Source organism: Symphodus melops (genome assembly GCF_947650265.1).
Source record: "Symphodus melops genome assembly, chromosome: 21".
Classification (NCBI taxonomy): Eukaryota; Metazoa; Chordata; class Actinopteri; order Labriformes; family Labridae; genus Symphodus; species Symphodus melops.
This window is the reverse complement of record NC_136711.1, coordinates 16,047,894-16,068,036: the sequence shown is the minus strand read 5'-3', so window position 1 is coordinate 16,068,036 and position 20,143 is coordinate 16,047,894. Positions and strand designations below refer to the sequence as shown.

General features: G+C 42.7%; 1 protein-coding gene across 8 annotated transcripts in view; it reads right to left on the bottom strand.

Annotated features, from left to right (window-relative positions):
- The window catches only part of LOC306817443 (calcium/calmodulin-dependent protein kinase type II subunit gamma-like), a 39,432-nt gene extending 19,858 nt beyond the window's left edge, over positions 1 to 19,574 (bottom strand). For 7 of the 8 annotated variants that reach the window (XM_079334319.1, XM_079334317.1, XM_079334321.1 and 4 more), the window contains exons 1-8: positions 19,264 to 19,467; positions 16,579 to 16,673; positions 8,463 to 8,522; positions 4,797 to 4,851; positions 4,519 to 4,584; positions 1,980 to 2,052; positions 657 to 759; positions 87 to 170 (exon numbers count right to left, since the gene is read on the bottom strand). In XM_079334319.1, the coding sequence (XP_079190445.1) occupies positions 87 to 170; positions 657 to 759; positions 1,980 to 2,052; positions 4,519 to 4,584; positions 4,797 to 4,851; positions 8,463 to 8,522; positions 16,579 to 16,673; positions 19,264 to 19,328 (601 nt within the window). In that variant the 5' untranslated portion in view covers positions 19,329 to 19,467. Of the gene's footprint in view, positions 1 to 86; positions 171 to 656; positions 760 to 1,979; positions 2,053 to 4,518; positions 4,585 to 4,796; positions 4,852 to 8,462; positions 8,523 to 16,578; positions 16,674 to 19,263 lie in introns of all 8 variants that reach the window. The other variant, XM_079334322.1, reaches the window with a different exon arrangement.
- Between the last annotated feature and the right edge of the window lie 569 nt (positions 19,575 to 20,143).

Sequence of the window (20,143 nt, the reverse complement as noted above, 5' to 3'; positions counted from 1 at the left end):
GAAGTCAAACATGACGCTTGCGTTTCTTTTCCCCAACAAGAAGATTACTCAGATTTATTGTCACGATGGTGAGGCGCAAGACTCACCACATGCCCAGATGTCCACTGGCTTGCCGTAGGGGTCCTTCCTCAGTACTTCAGGGGAGAGATATCCAGGGGTGCCGGCGAACCCTGACCGACAGAAGAGCCACAAGAACCAGAAGAGGCGATTAACTGACTTTCATTAAACTTGTCATGGGGGCTATTTCTGTGCAGTTATGTGAATGGTACGCATGATAGTGACCTGTTGGACTCCAGATTATGACAGTGTGGAGTCACAAGCAAATACCCGTTAATCATCTCATCCCTGCCGGAGAGTCAGCCAAATGCTGGCAAAGTGGCTGTTTGCCAAGACACAATGGCCTAAGCATGAACTGGAAAAGTGTCTGTGAGCCTCTTAAGCAATGCTCAGACAACTACTCTTTGTCCTCCAAGTGGGCAGGCGGATGTGAACGCATGGATATACAGAGCGACTTGTTTGAATGAGGGCCTGTTCAGCAGGGATCCTCATGTTTTAGCACAGAAACTGGTGAGTGCTGAACACTCAACACAGAAGGGCAGCACAGTTGATGGTCCAGCACGTTTGATTTGTGTTTGTCACTGTTTATGTTTTCTTACCAAACCAAGCCTGCTGGTCACCCTGCACTTCAATAGCAAGGCCAAAGTCTGCCAGCTTCACTGCAGCTCCCTTCATCTTACTCGCCAACAACAGGTTCTCAGGCTGTGGGAGACACACACACACACACACACACACACACACGATGAAGCAGAATGTAGGACAAGAGATCGAGACAGTGAGAGGCAGATAGTGACAGGCACTCTTCAGTAAAGCTCTTTCTGAGAAATATTCACATTTCATGTATATTCGACTCAGCCCGTGTGGGGGTGGTCGAAAGGTGTGAGGAAAGCGACGGAAACACGGAGGATGAAAAGAGAAAAAAAAGAGCGAAAAAAGAGCGAGAAAGAGGATGAGTGGTTGAGAATCTCCACAACGCCTTATATGGTCATGGGTTGGTAGCCATAGAAACCACTTGGGAGTCATTTAGGCAGTGCTGCAGACTGCATGCTAAATGGAAAGTGTACTTAGCGAGAGGCGGCGTGTGTGGCAGCGTTCTAAATGCCGGTTGTTTGGGTAATGGGACATAAATGGCCGCAGTAAAAGCCCACTCAGGACAAAAGGCTGACAAATCAGACGGGCAGCGCTCGAGGTAATAGCATTATTTTCTGACACGCACATAGAAAAGCCACCCACGAGAGTCCAACCCCCCCCCCCACCATCCCACTTTTATTTAGAATGTACAATTCAATATATTTATGATTATTACTGTGTCTTACCAGGATTATAATCTTCACCTTAGAGGTGGCCAAGTACAGACGTGAAGGCGGCAGAAAAGCTCTTCTTCCTCTCTTTAAATTTCAGCCTATCCAGCTATCAAAAAGGATGCAAGCCCCTCCCCAATTGCTCTACGGGTGGTGTGATGTCATACGAGTTGTCTTGGCAACCCATGAGGTTTATCTATGCCTTCACATCCTCACATTATTTACCCCCCCCCCCCCACACACACACACACACACAACAGTACAGAGTGTGTTCATGTGCAGCTCGAGTCCTTGTCTTTTCCTTGCCATACGTGACAAACTGACCCCTGCACGTGATCATGACTCACCATCTCCACACACATGAACGCACGTGCACATGCACATGCACATGCACACACACGCTCAGAGAAGAGAACAGAGAGATGAATTTTTTTTTAAACGAACAAAGGGCGGGAGAGGAAAGCAGGGGAGTAATAATAAGCTATAAAAGCGGAGATGCAGCGAGGAAAAGACAAAAGAGAGCTAGAGATGGAGAAACTGAGAGCCATCTGTGTGTTGCCATGGCCACGAGCAGAGGTGTGTGTGAGTGTGTGGTTGTCACGGCAACGGGCAGCCACTCACCTTGAGGTCTCTGTGCACAATATCATGCTGGTGGATATGATTGACACTCTCCAAGATCTGACTAATGCAATGACTACAGAGAGAGACAAGGGGACAAAACAGAGAGAGAGAGAGAGAGAGAGAGAGAGATGTGTCAGTCGCTGCCCTTCATTACAAAAAAAAGCATCACATAGACTGGTTAGACAGAGTCGTCTGTGTTTCCTTCAAGACCAGTGGGTTATGATCGGGTTATTCAACAGATACATTTGATTAAAAAAAAAAAAAAAAAAAAGCTGACCACCTTTACCAGGAGGTTATTAAAGTGATATGATAATAAAACCATTTCACATTTTAAAACAATATACAGCAAATGATGTATTCAAGACATTGCAGACCCTCAATATACATAGTAAAGCAAAACTTGTGTCCCGCAACATTATGTCTAGAGAAAGCAAAGAAAATGTTAGATGGGATTTGTTGCAGCAAATTCAAATGTTTGCAATGTGTTTATTGTGAGCCAGGGACATGTCTCGAGTTTTCATTCATTTTCAAACAGAGTAGAATATTAGTTATATCCATAGGAGAAATGTTTCACCTGTAGAGCCACCAGTTCACTCTTTTCTGCTCTCACTGTCCCTCTGTCCCTCACTAAGACTAACTCAAACAATAAATACACAGCTGCATGGTTTTTGTTTTGTCATGCAGGAAAGGAGGTTCCCTTAATGTTTTGTCATTTTTCTTGTACGTGTTGTCATTGTGCAGCTGGCTGTTAATAATAAAAGTGCCTGTGAGACATTTGGATTGGACTTACAGCTGAATTTGTTTTTGTTATTTTTGTACTGAAAAAAATATCAATATATTTTTGGTTTATTGGCATTTAGCTAAAAATATATATGGAGCTAGGATTTCTGGTCCAAATTGTCTAACCTTAGTTTCTAGCGAATTCTCAGATTGTTATTTTCTTTTAACAAGGGGAGGTGATCGGAGCTTCTTATTGTGGTGTCGATTAATGCATCATGTTAGTTGTAGTTTCCCTGTCATCTTGCACTATTTGCACACAGTTGTTTGTCTCGTCTGATATCTTCTCACCTCTTTTATTTTCGGTCTCGGGGAAGTCAAAATGCTTCCACAACCTCTGATTTTAAAGACGCTGGCGAGTCCTCGATTTCTAAATCTCCAAATGCTGCTGACACTCACCATGTTGTTGCCATTCACTTATCAGAGTAGCGATGTGAAGCCTGACATATTAGGATTTTATGATCAATCCACTGTATGAAGATGCACATCATAACAACACTGTAGCCCCCAATATTAAGTAGCATGAAATGATAAAGCTGGCTTGTAGGACTGCAGGAACAGTTCAAAGACGGTTAAATGAACTACAGACCACCATGATAGTGTTTGATTTGATTGTGAAGTCATTTCTGCCAAACAGCATCTGGTAACATTTAGCCAAATGTAAGGATCTGGTGATTACTGTTTTTTTTTTGTTTTTTTTTAAACTGTGTGTAGAGTACGTTTAGGCTGACTGAAAGAAATCTTACTGAAACAAGCTCATCATTTTGTTTTTACACAACTCTAGGAGTGTTGAAAAGAGATATTTAAACCACTAAAAGATGAACATGTGGCTGAGTCGCATGACAAACATTGAACGACACAACCGTTTTCCCTTCTTCAAAGGCATAATCAAGGTTCTGTAGTTTTGAACAATCAATACGGAGGGAACTCGTGTGGGCGGCCTTACACCACACAGTCAATAAATCTCTATCCCAGTAGCAATTTTAATAATGGGGGCGTCAATTCAGCTGCTACTAATATAGTTATTTTCCCAGTTCTCGCTGGTGATCGTGTTTTCACACTCGCCTGGTGGTGAGTGTGTTGGCTCATGGTGGGTCTTATAAAATGTTCCAGTACACGACCACCTTATTACTGTCCTACGCACCGTAGTGTCAGGCTCCAGAGTGATACTGTTTGAGGCTCATATTCATGTCACGTCTCCAGAAAGGTTACAGGTCAGAGGGCACAGCTAGAGAGAGCCAGGCTGCGGCTTAATGCACGTGGATTCATTTGTGTTTGTGTGTGAAGGTTCGTGTGTTTCCAACCCCCCGCCCTCAGGGGTGCGTGAACGCACAAAGACCCCTAATCCAATTGTACAACAGACTTCCTAAGCTACACACCACACAGCCAGCGGAGAAAAAAAAGGCGAGGGAACTCCCAAAAGGAAGATGAAGCGAGGAAGGAGAGAAAGCTTAAATGTCACAATATCTACAAAATGTCAGGATGTGGTGGAAAATGCCCAATGCTGTTTCACAGAAGCCAAGGTGACGTCTTCAAATTGTACATTCAGACCAATCCGCAGCCCGACAACCAAGGGTAATCAATATGTGAAAGTATAACACAAATAAGCAGCAAATCCTGACTTTTGAGAAGCAAGAACCAATTATATCCACCCTGTGCGTCTGTGGGAGCTCATACATTGGGAATGAGTGTTCATATATTTAATGGGATTACACTGTATGTTTGCAGCAGAGCGTGTGCTCATATGCTGAGGGTAGCTTACCTGGCATCGGCCTCGCTGTAGTACTCTCTGGCTACAATGTCTTCAAACAGCTCTCCGCCTGTCACCCTGAGAGAGGGGAGGAAGGAGGGAAGGAGAAGGGAAGGAAAGGGAAGGAAAGGAAAGGAAGAGAGAGGGGAAGAGACAGGGGCGGTAGGAGACGTTAGCATACACAAACAAACCATGGTCTCACACATGGATAAAATGTCACTGTGTGTGTGTGTGTGTGTGTGTGTGTGTGTGTGTGTGTGTGTGTGTGTGTGTGTGTGGAATATACTCACAGGTCAAAGACTAGGTAATGAAAGCCTTCCTCTGAAATGCTGTCATGGAGTCTCACTGCGGGAGAGACAAAAAGCAGTGAGACGGAGGCATAAAGAATGAAAGGAGACAGTTTAAAAAAAAAAAAGATCTGCTGAAGCATTTGAAGAGAGAAATGAACCAGGACTGAGCCAGCCCAATGAAAAAAAAAAAACCCTCTTCTCTTCCGGTTTTGGTAGTGAATATGACAATTATCTAAAGCATCATTTGATTATTCATTTCTGAAAGGACAAATATGTGGGATCAGGATCAGAATCAGTGTTTATTGCCAAGTACATTTACACATACAAGGAATCTGACTTGTACTGCAATGCACAAAATTTAAAGCCTAAACTTATTTGCAATGACCATCATCAGACTGGCCTTTTAAAAAAACTCAAATACAAATCTGTATCTACAACACAAAACTGAGCACTCAACAGTAATACAGAGAGAAGGAAGTATGACATAATTCTTTATTTGCCCCCCTCCATATCAACACAGTGAATGTGTGTTATATGTGTTATATGACCACACTGTGGTCAAAGTTTGAACTACTATGACTCCAGCTCTGGATCCTGAGCATCCGAGTGATTTACCATACAGTTCACTCAACACTTGAGTGACATTTGAGTTATTGAGAAGAGCTTCAGGGGACTCTCCTCTGTTTTAATAGATGACGGTGCATGTTTAAAAACATTAAAAGAATAATACTGGCACAAAGTGCAAACTAGTTTTGGTGGCTAGCTTGTCATTGGGGATTATGCTTAAAGGGCAAGTGTCTCAACTAGTTGGCTACAAGGATGTCTCTATCCAGTGGTACTTTGCCCGAACACATCCGTGGTTGCAAGGTTTTTTTGGGTCATTTTTTTGACATTTAAATCATTTTCAGAGGGCAAGGATTTGGCAAGGGGGCAAGGATCTATTTATAAACCCTACATATGGTCGTCCTCTTGTTGACGCCCTAATGGTTACTCATTTTCTGTCTTTGACACAAAGAGTTGACATTTTAAGATTAGATCTGGTCTTTTAGATTAGGCTTTTTTAAACCTTTGATTTCTTTCTTTTTTTCCATAAATATTTAGTCTTATAGGTAGGTGCAAGATCTTTGAGGAAAGATATGAACTTAATTCAGATAAATTCCCCCACCCTTCTTATGTTGCTTAATCAAAGAGTCTACCCCACATTCTGTACCTATGGACAGCAATTACACCTAAATCATGACAGGCGTTATAGCCAACAGTAAGTCAGCCTCGACAACATTCAATCACTTTGTTCCATGTTAGCTCTGAATTCTATGTGAAAGGACATGGAGGTACGAGAGGAGCAACATGTGAAATAAATGCATGCAGTCCTTTGTTTGTGGTCTGCACAAGCCTTACAACACAGAAAAATGCTCGGTTTGAAATGTGCTCTCCTTGTGATGTCACAGTGGGATTCTGGCAAAACAAATCCCCTCCCCTGATATCTTCACCAACCCCAGCCTAGAGCAAAACTTTTGTGCAGGTCCGCCATTTTTATTCTTGCTAGTGAACGAGTGATGCCGGATGAATCACGTGGGGCTCATTTCATTTAAAGAGACAGACACACCAAAACAAAGTGTTCTGAGAGAGCCGGTTTCTACAGAGTCACAAACCTCCTCTGCTGCTTGATTCATGTTATATTTTGACCAAAGCACAGCACAGAGGTTTTTATTTAGACCACAGGGGGACTGTTTGAAAATAAAGAAGGGGGATAACATGTCTTCTTTAACTGCTGAGTGTCCTCATAACTGATAGAGACAAGGAGCTTTAAGTTTAGAAAAAAAATGGTGGTGATTACGATAATGAGTTAAAAATACCACGTTGCTGCAGTTAAGCAGTAACCATATGAGCCATCCTATCAACCAAACAACACAGCAGCATAGGGACAGACCAGCATACAAGCAGCAGGAACCAGGTGTTACAAAGACGCCTGAGATACAGCTTAGGTTTAGTGTCAGGGTGCCACAGTTATCGTTATGTAAAGTGAAAATCAGTTGTATAATAAGATGAAGTAGGATGGCCCTGCAGCAAGAAACAAGAGTGACTGCTCTTTCCTCCTCCTCCCATCTTCTCACACTCTCTCCATCTGTCTTCTACTCCTCCTGCTTTCGTCTCTCCATCTGTCTCTTTTTTGTGCCCTCTTTTGTCCAAAGTTTGAATGCAGTCCATGCCAGAATATGTCAAAAAAGGAGGAGCAAGAAAAAGAGGGAGAGAATAATCTATACAGAGATAGGAAGGGGAAAATAGGCGAGGGGCGAATGAGTGCCTCAGGGACAGAAAAGTAGGACGAGGGGAATGGGGAATAAGGAGGAGAGCAGAGGGAAAGGTGTCATTGATTTTGTCCTATTGCCTCTTTCCGTCCTTTAACACCCTTTTTCTCTGGACATCTCTATTACTGAAGTACAATATGTCCCATTTCTTAAATCATCAGTGCCATGCTAACTCCTGCAATAAAAAGGCTATGACACGCTGTGATATCAGAATGGTCAAGAGTGGTAAAGCCAGATCGTCAAGAAATCACAGAAGACATTTCTTAGTTAGAGTCTGTTTCATCTTAGCAGGCGGGGCAGAGACGTGCTGTCACACTGTCAGCGAGAGGATGTTAACCTTCTGTCAGCCCTCAGTCTGAATGCCAGTAATGTCACTTACATGTCCTTTTTGTTTTTGCCATCATGACAGATGATTTGATCAAGAGTCAGGAAAATGCAAATGTTAGATTAGCATTCATGAGCTTGAGCATCCTAACACCAATGTAAAGTTTGAATAAAAATACAGCGATGCCAGTAGTGCTGTACTAAAGAGACTTTTTCACGTGATCAGATTATGGCTGCAATGATTAAGTGGTTCCATGTTAATTAATTTGTGGATTATCTCCAACATGTTTGGTCAATAAATTGTCACTGATTGGTTAAATAACATCAATCAGTGCTTGGAAAAGCCTTAAATAAAAACCTTACACATAACTAAGATTCAGTTTACCATCAGAGGAGAAAAGAATTAAAAAAAAAATGTTCACAGTAAGGAGCAGGAATCGACTGTATTGACTTCTTTTCTAATTTAATTACTCAAACAGAGTAATTAATCGTCAAACTGGCGGGCAATCTGACTTGATTGTTGACAACTAGTCAATAGATTGCTGCAGCTGGGAGATCAGTTTTACAATTAAGCATGTTCCATACTATAGAGAATAAATCTCAAATGGGCTCCCTGCAGCGGACGTGGACATGTTTCTGCTCGTGCTGCACGTCTACACATGGTGACGATGAACGCTGTCAATAAGCACAAGTGACAATGCTCTTCAATGCTAAGCAACCTGTTTGCAATCATTTTTCCATCTGCCAGTCTTGACAAGTGTGCAGAGCAGTCTGACAAAGCCCTGCACCTCCACTCTCCACACGCCTTCGTGGCTTTGCTCTTTGCACCTACGTCCACAAACGACGGCAGCCGCGCAGTGAGATGTACGTTATTGACATTTCAAGTGAGTGATCGCAGAGATAGCTGTAGCATCTCAATGGCTGCAAATCACACCATCCCTGTTAAACACGTCAGCAAAGAATCTTATCTCAAAGCGTGAGCGACACAACAGAAATATATTTCACATTTTTAGCCACGGGCGCAGAAACTCACCAATGTTGGGGTGCTTCAGGAGACGGCAGATTCGAGCCTCTCTCTCCAGCTTCTGATGGTCTGAGGAGAGAAAAGTCAATGTTTAGAATAAGTTCATTCACAAAAAAAAAAAAGTTTCGGAAGTAGTAAGTGATCTTACTATTTTGTTTATCATTTAATTTAAACAGCACAACTGTCGCATTTTGACTGATCATTCTTTTGGTATTTCATTTGTTGTACAAAACAGATAGTTTGTAAATGATTACAAACGCTACATGTTAAAAAAAATCTATCACTGCTGTAGGCAACACACTAATGAATTCTCGATTTTTTTTTTTAAATCGAGAATATTCTCTTCTCTAAGATTTAAAAATCTGCTTTGATTCCATTTTTATTGGCTTTTTGGACTGATCAGTCACTCACTGCTAAGTACTAAAGCTATCTCTTTAAGTCAGTAAAATGTCAAACAGTGCAACAAGAAAATAAGCCAGTCTCACAGATGAATTAAGTAGATCCTGAAGAATGCACTAATTAAAAACTTTTTAACCATGGATCAACGACTCCAGAATCATCTTTAAAATCAAGTCTGAATTGAATCCCAAGCCCCAAGAATCAAAATCGAATCATGTGACCCCCAAAGATCCACAGCCTACTAATGATCTTCACAAACATCATGCAGTATGTGATCTGACGTGAAGATAAGCAGCATGTTCTCAGCTCTCACTATAGATATTCATGATATTGGTGAACCTGTAGCACTATGCTGGCGAAGGCTTACCTCCATACTGATAAAACTTTGTGAGCACAGGAAGCCACCTCCATGTTAGATACTGTATAGTGTTAATATTGAACCCTGTTTACTGAGTCAGAAGAAAAACACACAATCCATTTTTTTATACTGTAGTTATAAGATTGCATGAATCCACAAGATTTCTCTCTGTCCCAGTTTACAGTGTCACCAAAGTCTACTGCACAAAGATCTCTCTCTCTCTCTCTCTCTCTCTCTCTCTCTCTCTCCCTCTCTCTCTCTCTCTCCCTCTCTCTCTCCCTCTCCCTCTCTCCCTCTCCCTCTCTCTCTCTCCCTCTCTCTCTCTCCCTCTCCCTCTCCACACCTGGCTGTGATCTGTGCTCAGTGAGGAGGAGGGGGATTTAGAGGAGATGGGTAAGAGAGACTGTGGCGCACACACACTCTGGGCAGCACTGCAGTGAGGAGCTTTTGTCCCAGTTTCTTTTCTTTCTTTTTTTTAATATATATACTTTTCCCAGTCCAGGTTTCTGTTTTTCCCCAGGCATTTCTTTAAAAAAAAAAAAAAAACGTGGATTGACTCACTGGCGTTTCTTTTGTCATGACTATTTACAGAAGCGTCAGACTTAATCATTTAGTTACATTCTCTATGTCAATGCAAATATTGGGGGAAAAAAGTATGAGCTTATTTGTGTCACATCTATTTGTTTTGTGTCCACAGAGGCCATGGCCTTGAGCTCAAGCTGTGAGGCTGCGTTTGCCTCAGAAAGCTAACAGGTGAGACTAAACACACAAGGAAGAGAGAGAGAGAGAGAGAGAAAGTAGCCACAGGCCAGACTTGAACCCAGGCCATCTGATTGGAGGACTCCAGTGTCTGTGGGGTGCAACAATCCACTAGGCCATCTGTACCCCACCTGTGCTTCTCTTCACATATTTTAACAGTTTGCTGATATTAACGAGGCTGTGTAGCAATGGCTTTTGAGTTTGGCATGCAAGTGTTTATGTGGCTCTGTGTGTGTTTGTGTAAAGAGTTTAGTGTGAAGCACAGTTAGACAAAACATTGGAGCGTTTGCACTTCAGGCCTGGATTGGATGCTAGCAACACACTCACAAACAAACATCCTAGTTGGGGATTTTACTAAATCCTATAGCAGAATGTAAGTCTATTTGTTCAAGATGTCAGTGTGTCAACCGCATGACACTGTGCAACTGCACCCTCGTCACTTCTTCAGCTGTGTAGCTGAGGTCAATGGTCATGCGTGGGAGCTGGAGTGAGGATCCAGTGGGACTCAAATGTGCATTTGTGTGTTTTATCACTGTGGTCAAGCAAACTTAACAGCTCCGTTGCGATTACGCCACGCAGAAGCAGGCTCAGAAAGATTTGCATTCATTTCCCCAGAGCAGCGACGGCCTGAGATCAAACCCACATACTGTGGCTGAAGAATCAACTATCAACATTGAACTGTATATTTACAGTCAATATATACGGGCGCATTCAGGACGCTGGATAGCCATGTACTGAGGCTGAAGTCCTCATCGCAGCCTTCAGTCGAATCCGACCTCAGGCCTTTGCTGCATGTCATCACCCACTCTCTCCTCCCAACATTCGCTGTCTCTCTTCAGCTGTCCTATTTAATGAAAGCAAAAAGAGGCCAGCATTCCATCTACACCATCTCTGACTGTCACGTCTGCCCTTTTTGTCATTTTGACTGTCTCTGACTTGTTGCTAACTTGGACTAGCACTGCAGTCAAAATGTTTTTAGGCTATGTCTACCTTCCACCAGCCTCCCCTCCGTCTTACTTCAGGTATAAATGTCCCTCATTTGAAAAAAAAAAAAAGGAAAAAAAAGGCGATGAATAACATTGAGACCTGAACCTCCTTCTAATTACACCAGTGACGCAAGACCGGGAGAGACAGACAGAGCAAAGGAGGGAGGATTACATAGAACGTCCATTTGCTAGAAGAGGATCACAGCTCCCCTGTGTGAGTGTGTGTGAGCGTGAGTGCGAGCGTGCGTTTGTGTACAGCCGTCTACCCTGGTGCAGTGTCACTGCAGCACTCACTAATTCATTCAATCTCCTTATTTGTTGGTGCAAGAGTGTGTGGTAGAAGAAGACAGGAAAGTGAGGGCTGGAGGGTAATTACTGGCACTTCCTGCTGCTCTCTAATTGGCCATCTGCTTTGCCACGGGGCGGGCCCTCAGCCATCTTACATCAGCTGAGGAGGATGGTGAGGACCCAGCACACTGCCACACACAACCCTACCCCAATCCCCCCCCCCTTTATCTCTGCCATGAATATTAAACTGACAATCTGATTGAAGGCTTCAGTCAGGCACGTTTACATCCAAACTGTTAGGACTGATACTATTGCCACACCACTTTCCTTTAACAGACTACCACCATTTGAAACGGTATATTTGAAGTACAGGTGCTTTCAGCAGCGCTGTAACACATATAAGCCCGAACCCACATCATTGGCTATACACTGTTCACAGTGAGTTTTAAAATGTTTTTACTTTTCAATGACACACGTTTTAATCCATACAATCTCATTTCTGTTTCAACCAACATTGCTTTTTTAAAGATTTATCTTTGGGCTTTTGTACCTTTATTAGAGAGATAGGACCGTGGATAGAGAAGGAAATCAGCCACAGGCCAGATTCGAACCAGGGCCATCCGCCCCCCGTGGAGCAGTATAGCATCCATACGTGCATGAACCACTGCGCCACCAGCGACCCCAATGTTTTTATACAAAAGAGAAAAAGGAACTCTAATTTGCAAAAAACACAATGCCAACATTTTTGTTTAAGTTCAACAGTGGACAAAAGTTTGTCTGCATTTTTTGGTAATCAGAAAACCAATATTTGGTTGCTCGGAATTTTTGTATTTTTGTTGCTATGGCATCGAAACATGTATTGATTTTTACTCGACACTAATTTACTGGATATAATATACTGATATAATTCCATTCAAACAATATTCGTTTCTACATTCAATTGTTTCACGAGACAATTTGTAGATCCCGTCACCTCAATCAATACTACAATAAGAAAAAATGACGTCGAAGTTAGCGGGGAATCATGGGGGTTCTCTCTGCTTCAGTGTGATAGAAATACACATGCAATTGGCATTTGGTTGTCACAGTAACCAAACTCCACACAAAAACACTCCATCAGTTGCCCTCCTGATTGACTTCATGTCCACCACAGTGGTTTTTTCCCCCCAGCTGGAGAGACGCCTTGAAGAAAATCCTGAAGAACACTGTGGAGTTGCAACCTTTGAGCCGGTACGCTTCAGCTCCCATGATTCTGAACTATAGCAGAAGTAAAAACGAGGAGACACACAAATACTTGATCTGCATGGAGGAAGGCTAAAAAAAAGCAGACAAACCAGGTGGTTTGGTGCTGGTTCACTAGACTTTGTAGACCATCCATCACCACCATGTGGATGAAGAAGTGACGCCGGATGAATTTCATAAGAGTAGGACATCGATTTAAGTGTTGCTCTCAAAGTCCTGACCTTTGACATAAAAAACAGACACTACCAAGTGACCATCAGCTTGGAGAAACACATTTCCATTCGTCTGGTGTACCAGTTGCAGCCAAACCACGTTTGACCTCTGCTACATAACACGTGTCTTCTTTGGGTGATTTTGTTATTTGCCTTTCTCTACAGTGATTGAATGATGGTTTTTCCATTCTAACTTTTTACTCAATCAACACAGATGGCATTATTTTTACTAGTCTTGCGTTACCCAAAGAATTTTAAAATATCTGCAGGCCTCTTGGATCTGCATTTTAGTGAAGGAAAAAAAAAATCCTGTGCCTGCAGGCTTCGGTTTCGAACCAGCATCCATTAGGCTTTGTTAATGCTGTCAGGAAGTACAGTTTGAATGAGAGGAACAAAGTCAGGTTATACAGCCAGCCTATGCACAAGTCTCATTTTTAAAGTAGAAAGTTGTTTGTCACATTTATCTAAGAAGGTTGGTTTTGTTGGGAATGACAGTACATCCATATTACCATATCATGTCTATTTTATTGACATCTTGCACACTGTCGACTGTTTCCATTCTCATAACTAAAAATGTATAAATAGGGTGCAACAATTGGGTGAATGTGACTGTGGGCTGTGTCCTTTTGAAACTAAAGGATTTCTCTACAGACGCAATCTGCTTAGCCTGAGGCAAAACCACAGCTTGGTTAGGTTTAGAACAGGATCCTGGTTTGGACTGAGTTTTGGTTTTCATAAGGGACGACAACAGCTTGCTGTTTGGTGCAAAAGCTATCGAGAAGAAGTGCCTGACGACACACATATAGCACATGCTTCTTTATCCAAAACTAAACATTCTGGTTAGTGAGCCTCTTTTTAAAATCGGGATAAAAAAGCCATTCAAAAGCACAACACCAGAACTGTTCAAAAGTGTCTCAACTAACTGGCGATGTGGGCCGTGATGCAGAGGACTGGAACCAGGCTACACTCGAGAAAGGGTGGATTGCTGAGTCCCGGGGGTTTAGGTTTTTGCCATTAATAATAATAATGAGAGAAATTTCAGCTGCAGGAGATTAGCAAATAAGGAACTGGAACGAAGCGGAAATGTGCAACAATGTTTAGCAATAAATAAGGACAGTCAAGCAGCACATCTGAGATCTTACGACAATAACACAGGACACAGCTAAATACTTTCAAGAGAAAAGGTTCAGGTTAGTGATCAAGAGTGGGTAGTCTGTCTCACCCCGACTCTCTCTCTCTCTCTCTCTCTCTCTCTCTCTCTCTCACCCACACATATACAAACACAGTGTTGCAGCAGACAATGCAGCAGCCGGCCACTTTTCACATTCACTCCACTTATAGAGGGAGAAAAAAAAACAAACACCAAGCATTCATTCTGCACAATCAAACTTGAATCATACCACTAAAGCCCTTCCGTATAGAAAGGACTGCTAAAAATGTGAATAGATACCCTCCACCTTGTTGATTCCATTATGGGACTGATTTATCGTTTTGTTTTGTGGATCGATTGAGGAAGTGTGACCCATTCGGTTCATGTCTAACAGGGTGGTAAACTCAAGGTAACGCATGATACGATATGTAATATAAGGCCCATGATAACGATAACTTCATGATACAATGACTCTGCTATAACTGATAAATGACTATCATTAAACGATACATCCTATCTGACCAACAGAAGAACACACATTTCTCTTTATGCATGTTACACATCTTCACATCGTGCTATGATGTTCACGTTACTGGATGTTGTATATTTCATACACTTTATAATCCAAGGCCCACTTTAGGAAAAGAGTTATAATTAGTAATAGACAGGAACGTTACATTTTTCTTTCCTCAAATCAGACTGTCTTCTTTGAAGTTGACCTTTCATTTTGGGTCTTTTTATTTAAAAACTCTTATTGTCAACATACAGTTCTTTGAGATTTCATTAAAGATTGTCTTGGGGGTGAGAATCAGGATAATCTATATTTGTAGAAGTGTGTGCGAAGACTGCGCATCCTGCTGCCCACACACATCCACCCCCAAACTGCATGTAGGCTAGAGCATCACAGCCAACTACCTACATCCATCCCTTATGTCTTGTCCATCGTTTCTTCCTTTCCTCTTATTTCCTTCCTTCCTTTCCCTCACAACCTCCTTTCCTCCCTTTCTACCCCCTCCTCAGATTACTGCAGTGTTTACCAGAGCTTTGAGAGACTTACCCACCAGGCCACGCGTGAGGTCACACTCGCCCCATCAGGCTAAAAAAAACCCACCCAAATCCGACCAGGCAAGCTGCCTGCTCACGCACTGGTTGCCTGTATGTGCGGATGTTGGATTTTTTTTTTTTTTGTGCGTATAGGTGCGTGTTGCGCCGGACATGAGGCCTACGGTGATTCTTCTATTTGCAGAATCTCCTTCCTGCACTCACTCTATCATGTGTCGTCTTTTCTCCGGCCCTGGTTTGGAGTGTCACTGATCTCCTTGCAACACTAGATTGTTAAGAATCTCCTCCTCTTCCTCCTGCTGCTCTCCTGGGCAGCTTTCTTCTCCTTTGGCCAACACGCACACATACACACAGGCCTACATTGTGCTGCCTGCCTCTGCAAAGAGCCAACAGTTTTCTGCTGAGCCATTACATTTCCTTAGTGGGACATTAATACCAGTAGCTGGCCCGTGTGGACACTTGATGGCATGGATAGAACAATAACAGTATTACAACACACTCACAGATGCCTCACAATGCAGACATGCTGTATTAGTGTAACTCCCTGCCCTCTCTGTCTCTTTCACACACACACACACACAAATGCCTTCAGACAGAGACAACAACAGGGCCAACAGGGCAAACAGGGAGGCGCCTATGGAATCCGTGGGGTCTTAGTGGTTGATGAGATACATTTAGCATAAGTGGATTAGCCTCAATACAAACCAATCCCCCCCTATGCAAGAGAAAGGCAATGAGTGAGAGAGGCTTGCAGGGAAAGCAGTGCAGAGCTAATCAGAGAGAGAGAAAACCCAGAAAGAGAGAGAGAGAGAGAGAAAGTGCAGGAAAAGAGGACAAAAGGAAGCCGTGTGTGTGTGTGTGTGTGTGTGTGTGTGTGTGTGTGTGTGTGTGTGTGTGTGTGTGTGTGTGTGTGTGTGTGTGTATATGTCAGGAAAGAGTGCATGCCAAATTTGTCAAGATACAAAATAGTATAAGTGTAGTACAATTAAGTATCCAAAGTCTGAAGCCAGAGGAGGTTCTGACACACTGACATGGGCTCACGTCACCGTTACGACACAGCACAGCGTGCACGTGCACCTGTGGCTGGGCCAGCGCTGAGACGCACTCAGTGACGCAACCAATCAAATTCAGCAGAAGCAACTATCACAGAAGAATCGTGTGTCATGCACTGCCCGTGCAAATAAAATGTGGATAAATCCAATCACACAGGTGCTTTCTAAAGAAACCAGAGAGGCAATGGACTTATTCATGACAGCTTTTATAAAGATTGTCAATAAAGCACCAAGAGGATGCTGATTAGAACTCCCCTCTGACATGTAGATTGACTCTCTCATTGGGAAAGATGAGACTTTAATTAAGCAGCATACTCTCCTGTATACCAGGATAATTATCCCTCAAATCTCTGGCAAGCTCAAGCTACTTAATGGTCATATTGAATGCACTCGATTTTTGTTATCAGAAGGATGAAGTTTGTCTCACTAGATAAGCCACATATACACATTTCCTCTTTTTCTGGAATATCTAGAACCATTACTGTACATCACCTAAGACAGCTGTTATAATGTGATAATCATATACGACATGAGCACTATTTGTTTTTCCAATTCAGCACAAAAAAAGGCAAACATGCAAATATCAGAATCTGTTTGAGCGTGTGATATTAACATACCTCTTGCAGACAGCTTCTTAGTGTTGATGATTTTTGCAGCATATTCCTGTCCTGATGACTTCTTTACACACCTACGCACCACTGAAAAAGCTCCCCTAGGAAAGAAGAACACAAACAACAAAAAAATCAGTTCTATTACACATGCTTGTTCTCTCCCTCACTTACACAAAGTCTGACATTTGAAACTGCATCGAATTTCACGACAACGGTTCATTTTTTGTTTATGCTAACAACCCTGATCTTTCCCCCTTACACAAAACAATACAGCATGCTTTTAAAGTGGCGATATCAGCTCAGGTCATTGATTGGAAATGAATGGCTGAGCACTTTGGCTAATTTTTTATTTTTTTTATTTATTTTTTTGAAAGGCACACTACAATGCAACCTATACAGCACCAAAAGAAAATGTCTATTATAACCAGGCAGCATAAAGAGGGGGCTGCATCTCACACACAACAATAGGTCATATTCAACACATTCACAAGGTAACAATGCTCAGTTATAAACCTGCTCAAGCAAGAAAATGAAGGGCAAGTCGTTCTCTGATGAGATTCATATTGACCTAAATGATACATGTCCCTACATTATTCACCTGCTGGCTGCTTTATTTACCGTTTCATTTTGAGCATCACAGGACATGCAAATATGCATGTTGTTTTTTTTATTCAGCCTGTACAGCTTATATTATCTTGTCCTCTGCATTTTTCTTGAAAGAGAAAGGCGGCCTTTTACTACTTCTGATGATATATGAAGGGGCTGCTACTTTTATGCTGCACTCTGCTCCAGCCACTCTGCTCGTTGTTTCAATTATTTACCAGTAAATGAAAGGTGACAGGTGACACAAGCACAAGTCAGTGCCTTGATGTTAATAGCCTATGACGGAGCAAGATGCATTAACAAGCAGGAGCAGAAACATAAGCCGAGGTAAGTGGTCAGTGTACTGAGGATGCAGGAGGAGTAGAGCCAGAATCCACTATGGAGGAGGATGTGTAGGTGTGTGTACGTGTGTACTGCCTCTGGAATCGGTGCCATCGATTACTGTCAATTATTCGGTAGAGAGTGGAAACGACAGCTGGAAATAAAGGCATGTGTATCTTAACTTATACAACTCCCTTTGTCTTTAACAGGTACTGTCTTATAGATGCGGATCAAAGTTCCAAATGTAGACTGATGCCAAGAACGTTTTACAGACATTATGCATTTTCACATCAGGAAATGATGTGCAAGTTTGATTGCAAGTATAGAAATTAAACCTTTATAGATGTATCTGGAGCCAGTTCATGGTTATAGCAGTAAACTATGTGAACCTACTCTTAGAACTGCTAATTCTAAAATGTCTTTTGAGCCGATATTGCAAGTGCTGTATTTGGCAGAGGTGATGAGGTAGTTTTTTTGTTGTTGTTTTTTGTTAAAGGGCCTAAAAATGTAATGACATACAGTATAACGCTGCTCCCCCATATTAGTAAAGGAGGACCATGCTGCCTTATGATATAAGATGTGGTAGTGAGTGAGAAATGATTCATTTATAAGCTGTGTGATCATGAGTCAGATGCTTTTAAGGTTTATGATGAATTACAATATCAAGCTTGGACAGAATATTAGATTGCACAATGGCATATTTGATAGAAACACGATTTGTTTCATGAAAAAAAAAAAAAAACTAATTTTGACCTTCAGTCTGCTTGACAGGGCCAGAGTCGCCCTGCAGCCTCTGGTTTAGGTACAACAAGGGGGGGTGGGGGGGGGGGGGGCAGCCTTCGCCGGCCAAGAACAACAGATGCTGCTGCTTCTGCTGCTGTTGCTGATGATGATGATGACGATGATGAAACAGATGAGGTAGTGGCCCGGTTTTCTTGTCGTCATCAAAATACCGAGAAAACACGTCACTGCCTCTTGCACAGTAAATCGCCAAATTTACCGCCACAGCTTGCCAATGCTTCGAGGTTTTAGACTTACGATGCATTTATTGATAACATGACGGTGATGCTGCTGCTGCTGTTGTGAAGGAAAGTATGGGCTGTGTTAACATAACGCAGAACAATCTAAATACTTCCACATTAAAGTGATCCAGGGGTATGTAACGTTACTCAACACGGTCACACAAATCATCTGCAGCTGCTCATAGGGGGTGGGGGTGTGTAGTGGGGGGGTCTCGGCCTAGTTAGCTAGAAGACCGCAGCCCTTTTTGGTGTATCACGGAGCTGGCTGTCAGACCCCGGGAGGGAGGGGGGCCGGTGAAGTGTCACAGGGGCTACCGTCCCCTCCCGGCGTCTCTTTTCGGGGCCCTTACTGACGGCTCCAGCACACCAGAAAATACCTAGCTAGCAAACACGGAAGGGACTGACAAGCTGTTGATGCAACATCATCACCACAAGCGACTAAAATACGAGACGTTAGCTCGGCTGGTTTATCAATATCAGCGTGGTAGCTGGTTGGCTAGTAACTGAACGTTAGTGCTAGTTAGCCGTTAGCGACGCGTTTATGATTTAGCCTGACTGCAGCACGATAATAACAGCCTCATATTAACATATAATGACACATTAATGTGGGTTTTAAAATGTGTGTGTGCTACTTCGGCTTGGAGCTCTCTAACCAGCAATAATGTGAGGCGAGGTTTGCGGGGGTGGGGGGGACGAAAACGACAAGACAAACACGATGTAACGTTAAAAAACGGCTGCTGCTTACTTCCCGAGCTCCTCGTACAGCTGGTACTCGTCGGTGAACCGGGTGGAAGTAGCGGGGGTTGCCATGGTTGGTGCCGCTAAGTGGGGAGCCCGAGCCTTGGGGTACGACGGTGGCTGGCTCTCTCTCGTACGGGGGGTCCGGGAGGAGGGTAGCCTAGCCTCCAATACTGGAGTACCTTTCTGACAGGCAGGCAGGCGAAGCTGAAGAGAGGATAGAAGCGAGCAGAGACGGAAAGGGAGGGGCTGGGGAGAGCAGGAGGAGGAGGAGTGATGGTGTGTGTGTGTGTGTGTGTGTGTGTGTGTGTGTGTGGTAAAGGGGAGGAATCCTCGCGAGAATAGGCTCGTGCAGCATGAGACCAGGGCCTCTCGTTTTAATGATGGGAAATCAGACTCTCTTCAGTGAATCGGATCATTTGGCCCCCAGCTCAACGAAAAGAGTCGACTCTTTGTGCTCTCTCATCATTTAAGCACCAATATTTAAGCTATTTACTGAATTAAATACTACAATTACCTCAAATAACCTCATCAGACAAGTTTTTGCTTATCTGTCAACAACACAAAGCCAGTAACAGTATTGTTTTAACCCTGTTAGTGTTTTACTTATGTTTTATGTTCCGTGCTCTTCATCTATGTACAGCACTTTGTCACAGCTACAGCTTTATAAATAAAGTTGATTTTAGTTGAGTATCTCCTTCTCCTAAATTTCAATTCAATAAATAACAGTCATCATCATAATTACATTTAAATTTTTAGTCACGGGAACAATTGGAAAGCAGGATATCAATCTTTATCAATCAATCTTTTTGTCAATTCATAACAGGTGTTATCTCAAGACACTTTACCAAAAGCAGGTAAAGGACCTTACTCTTTCTGTTAACATT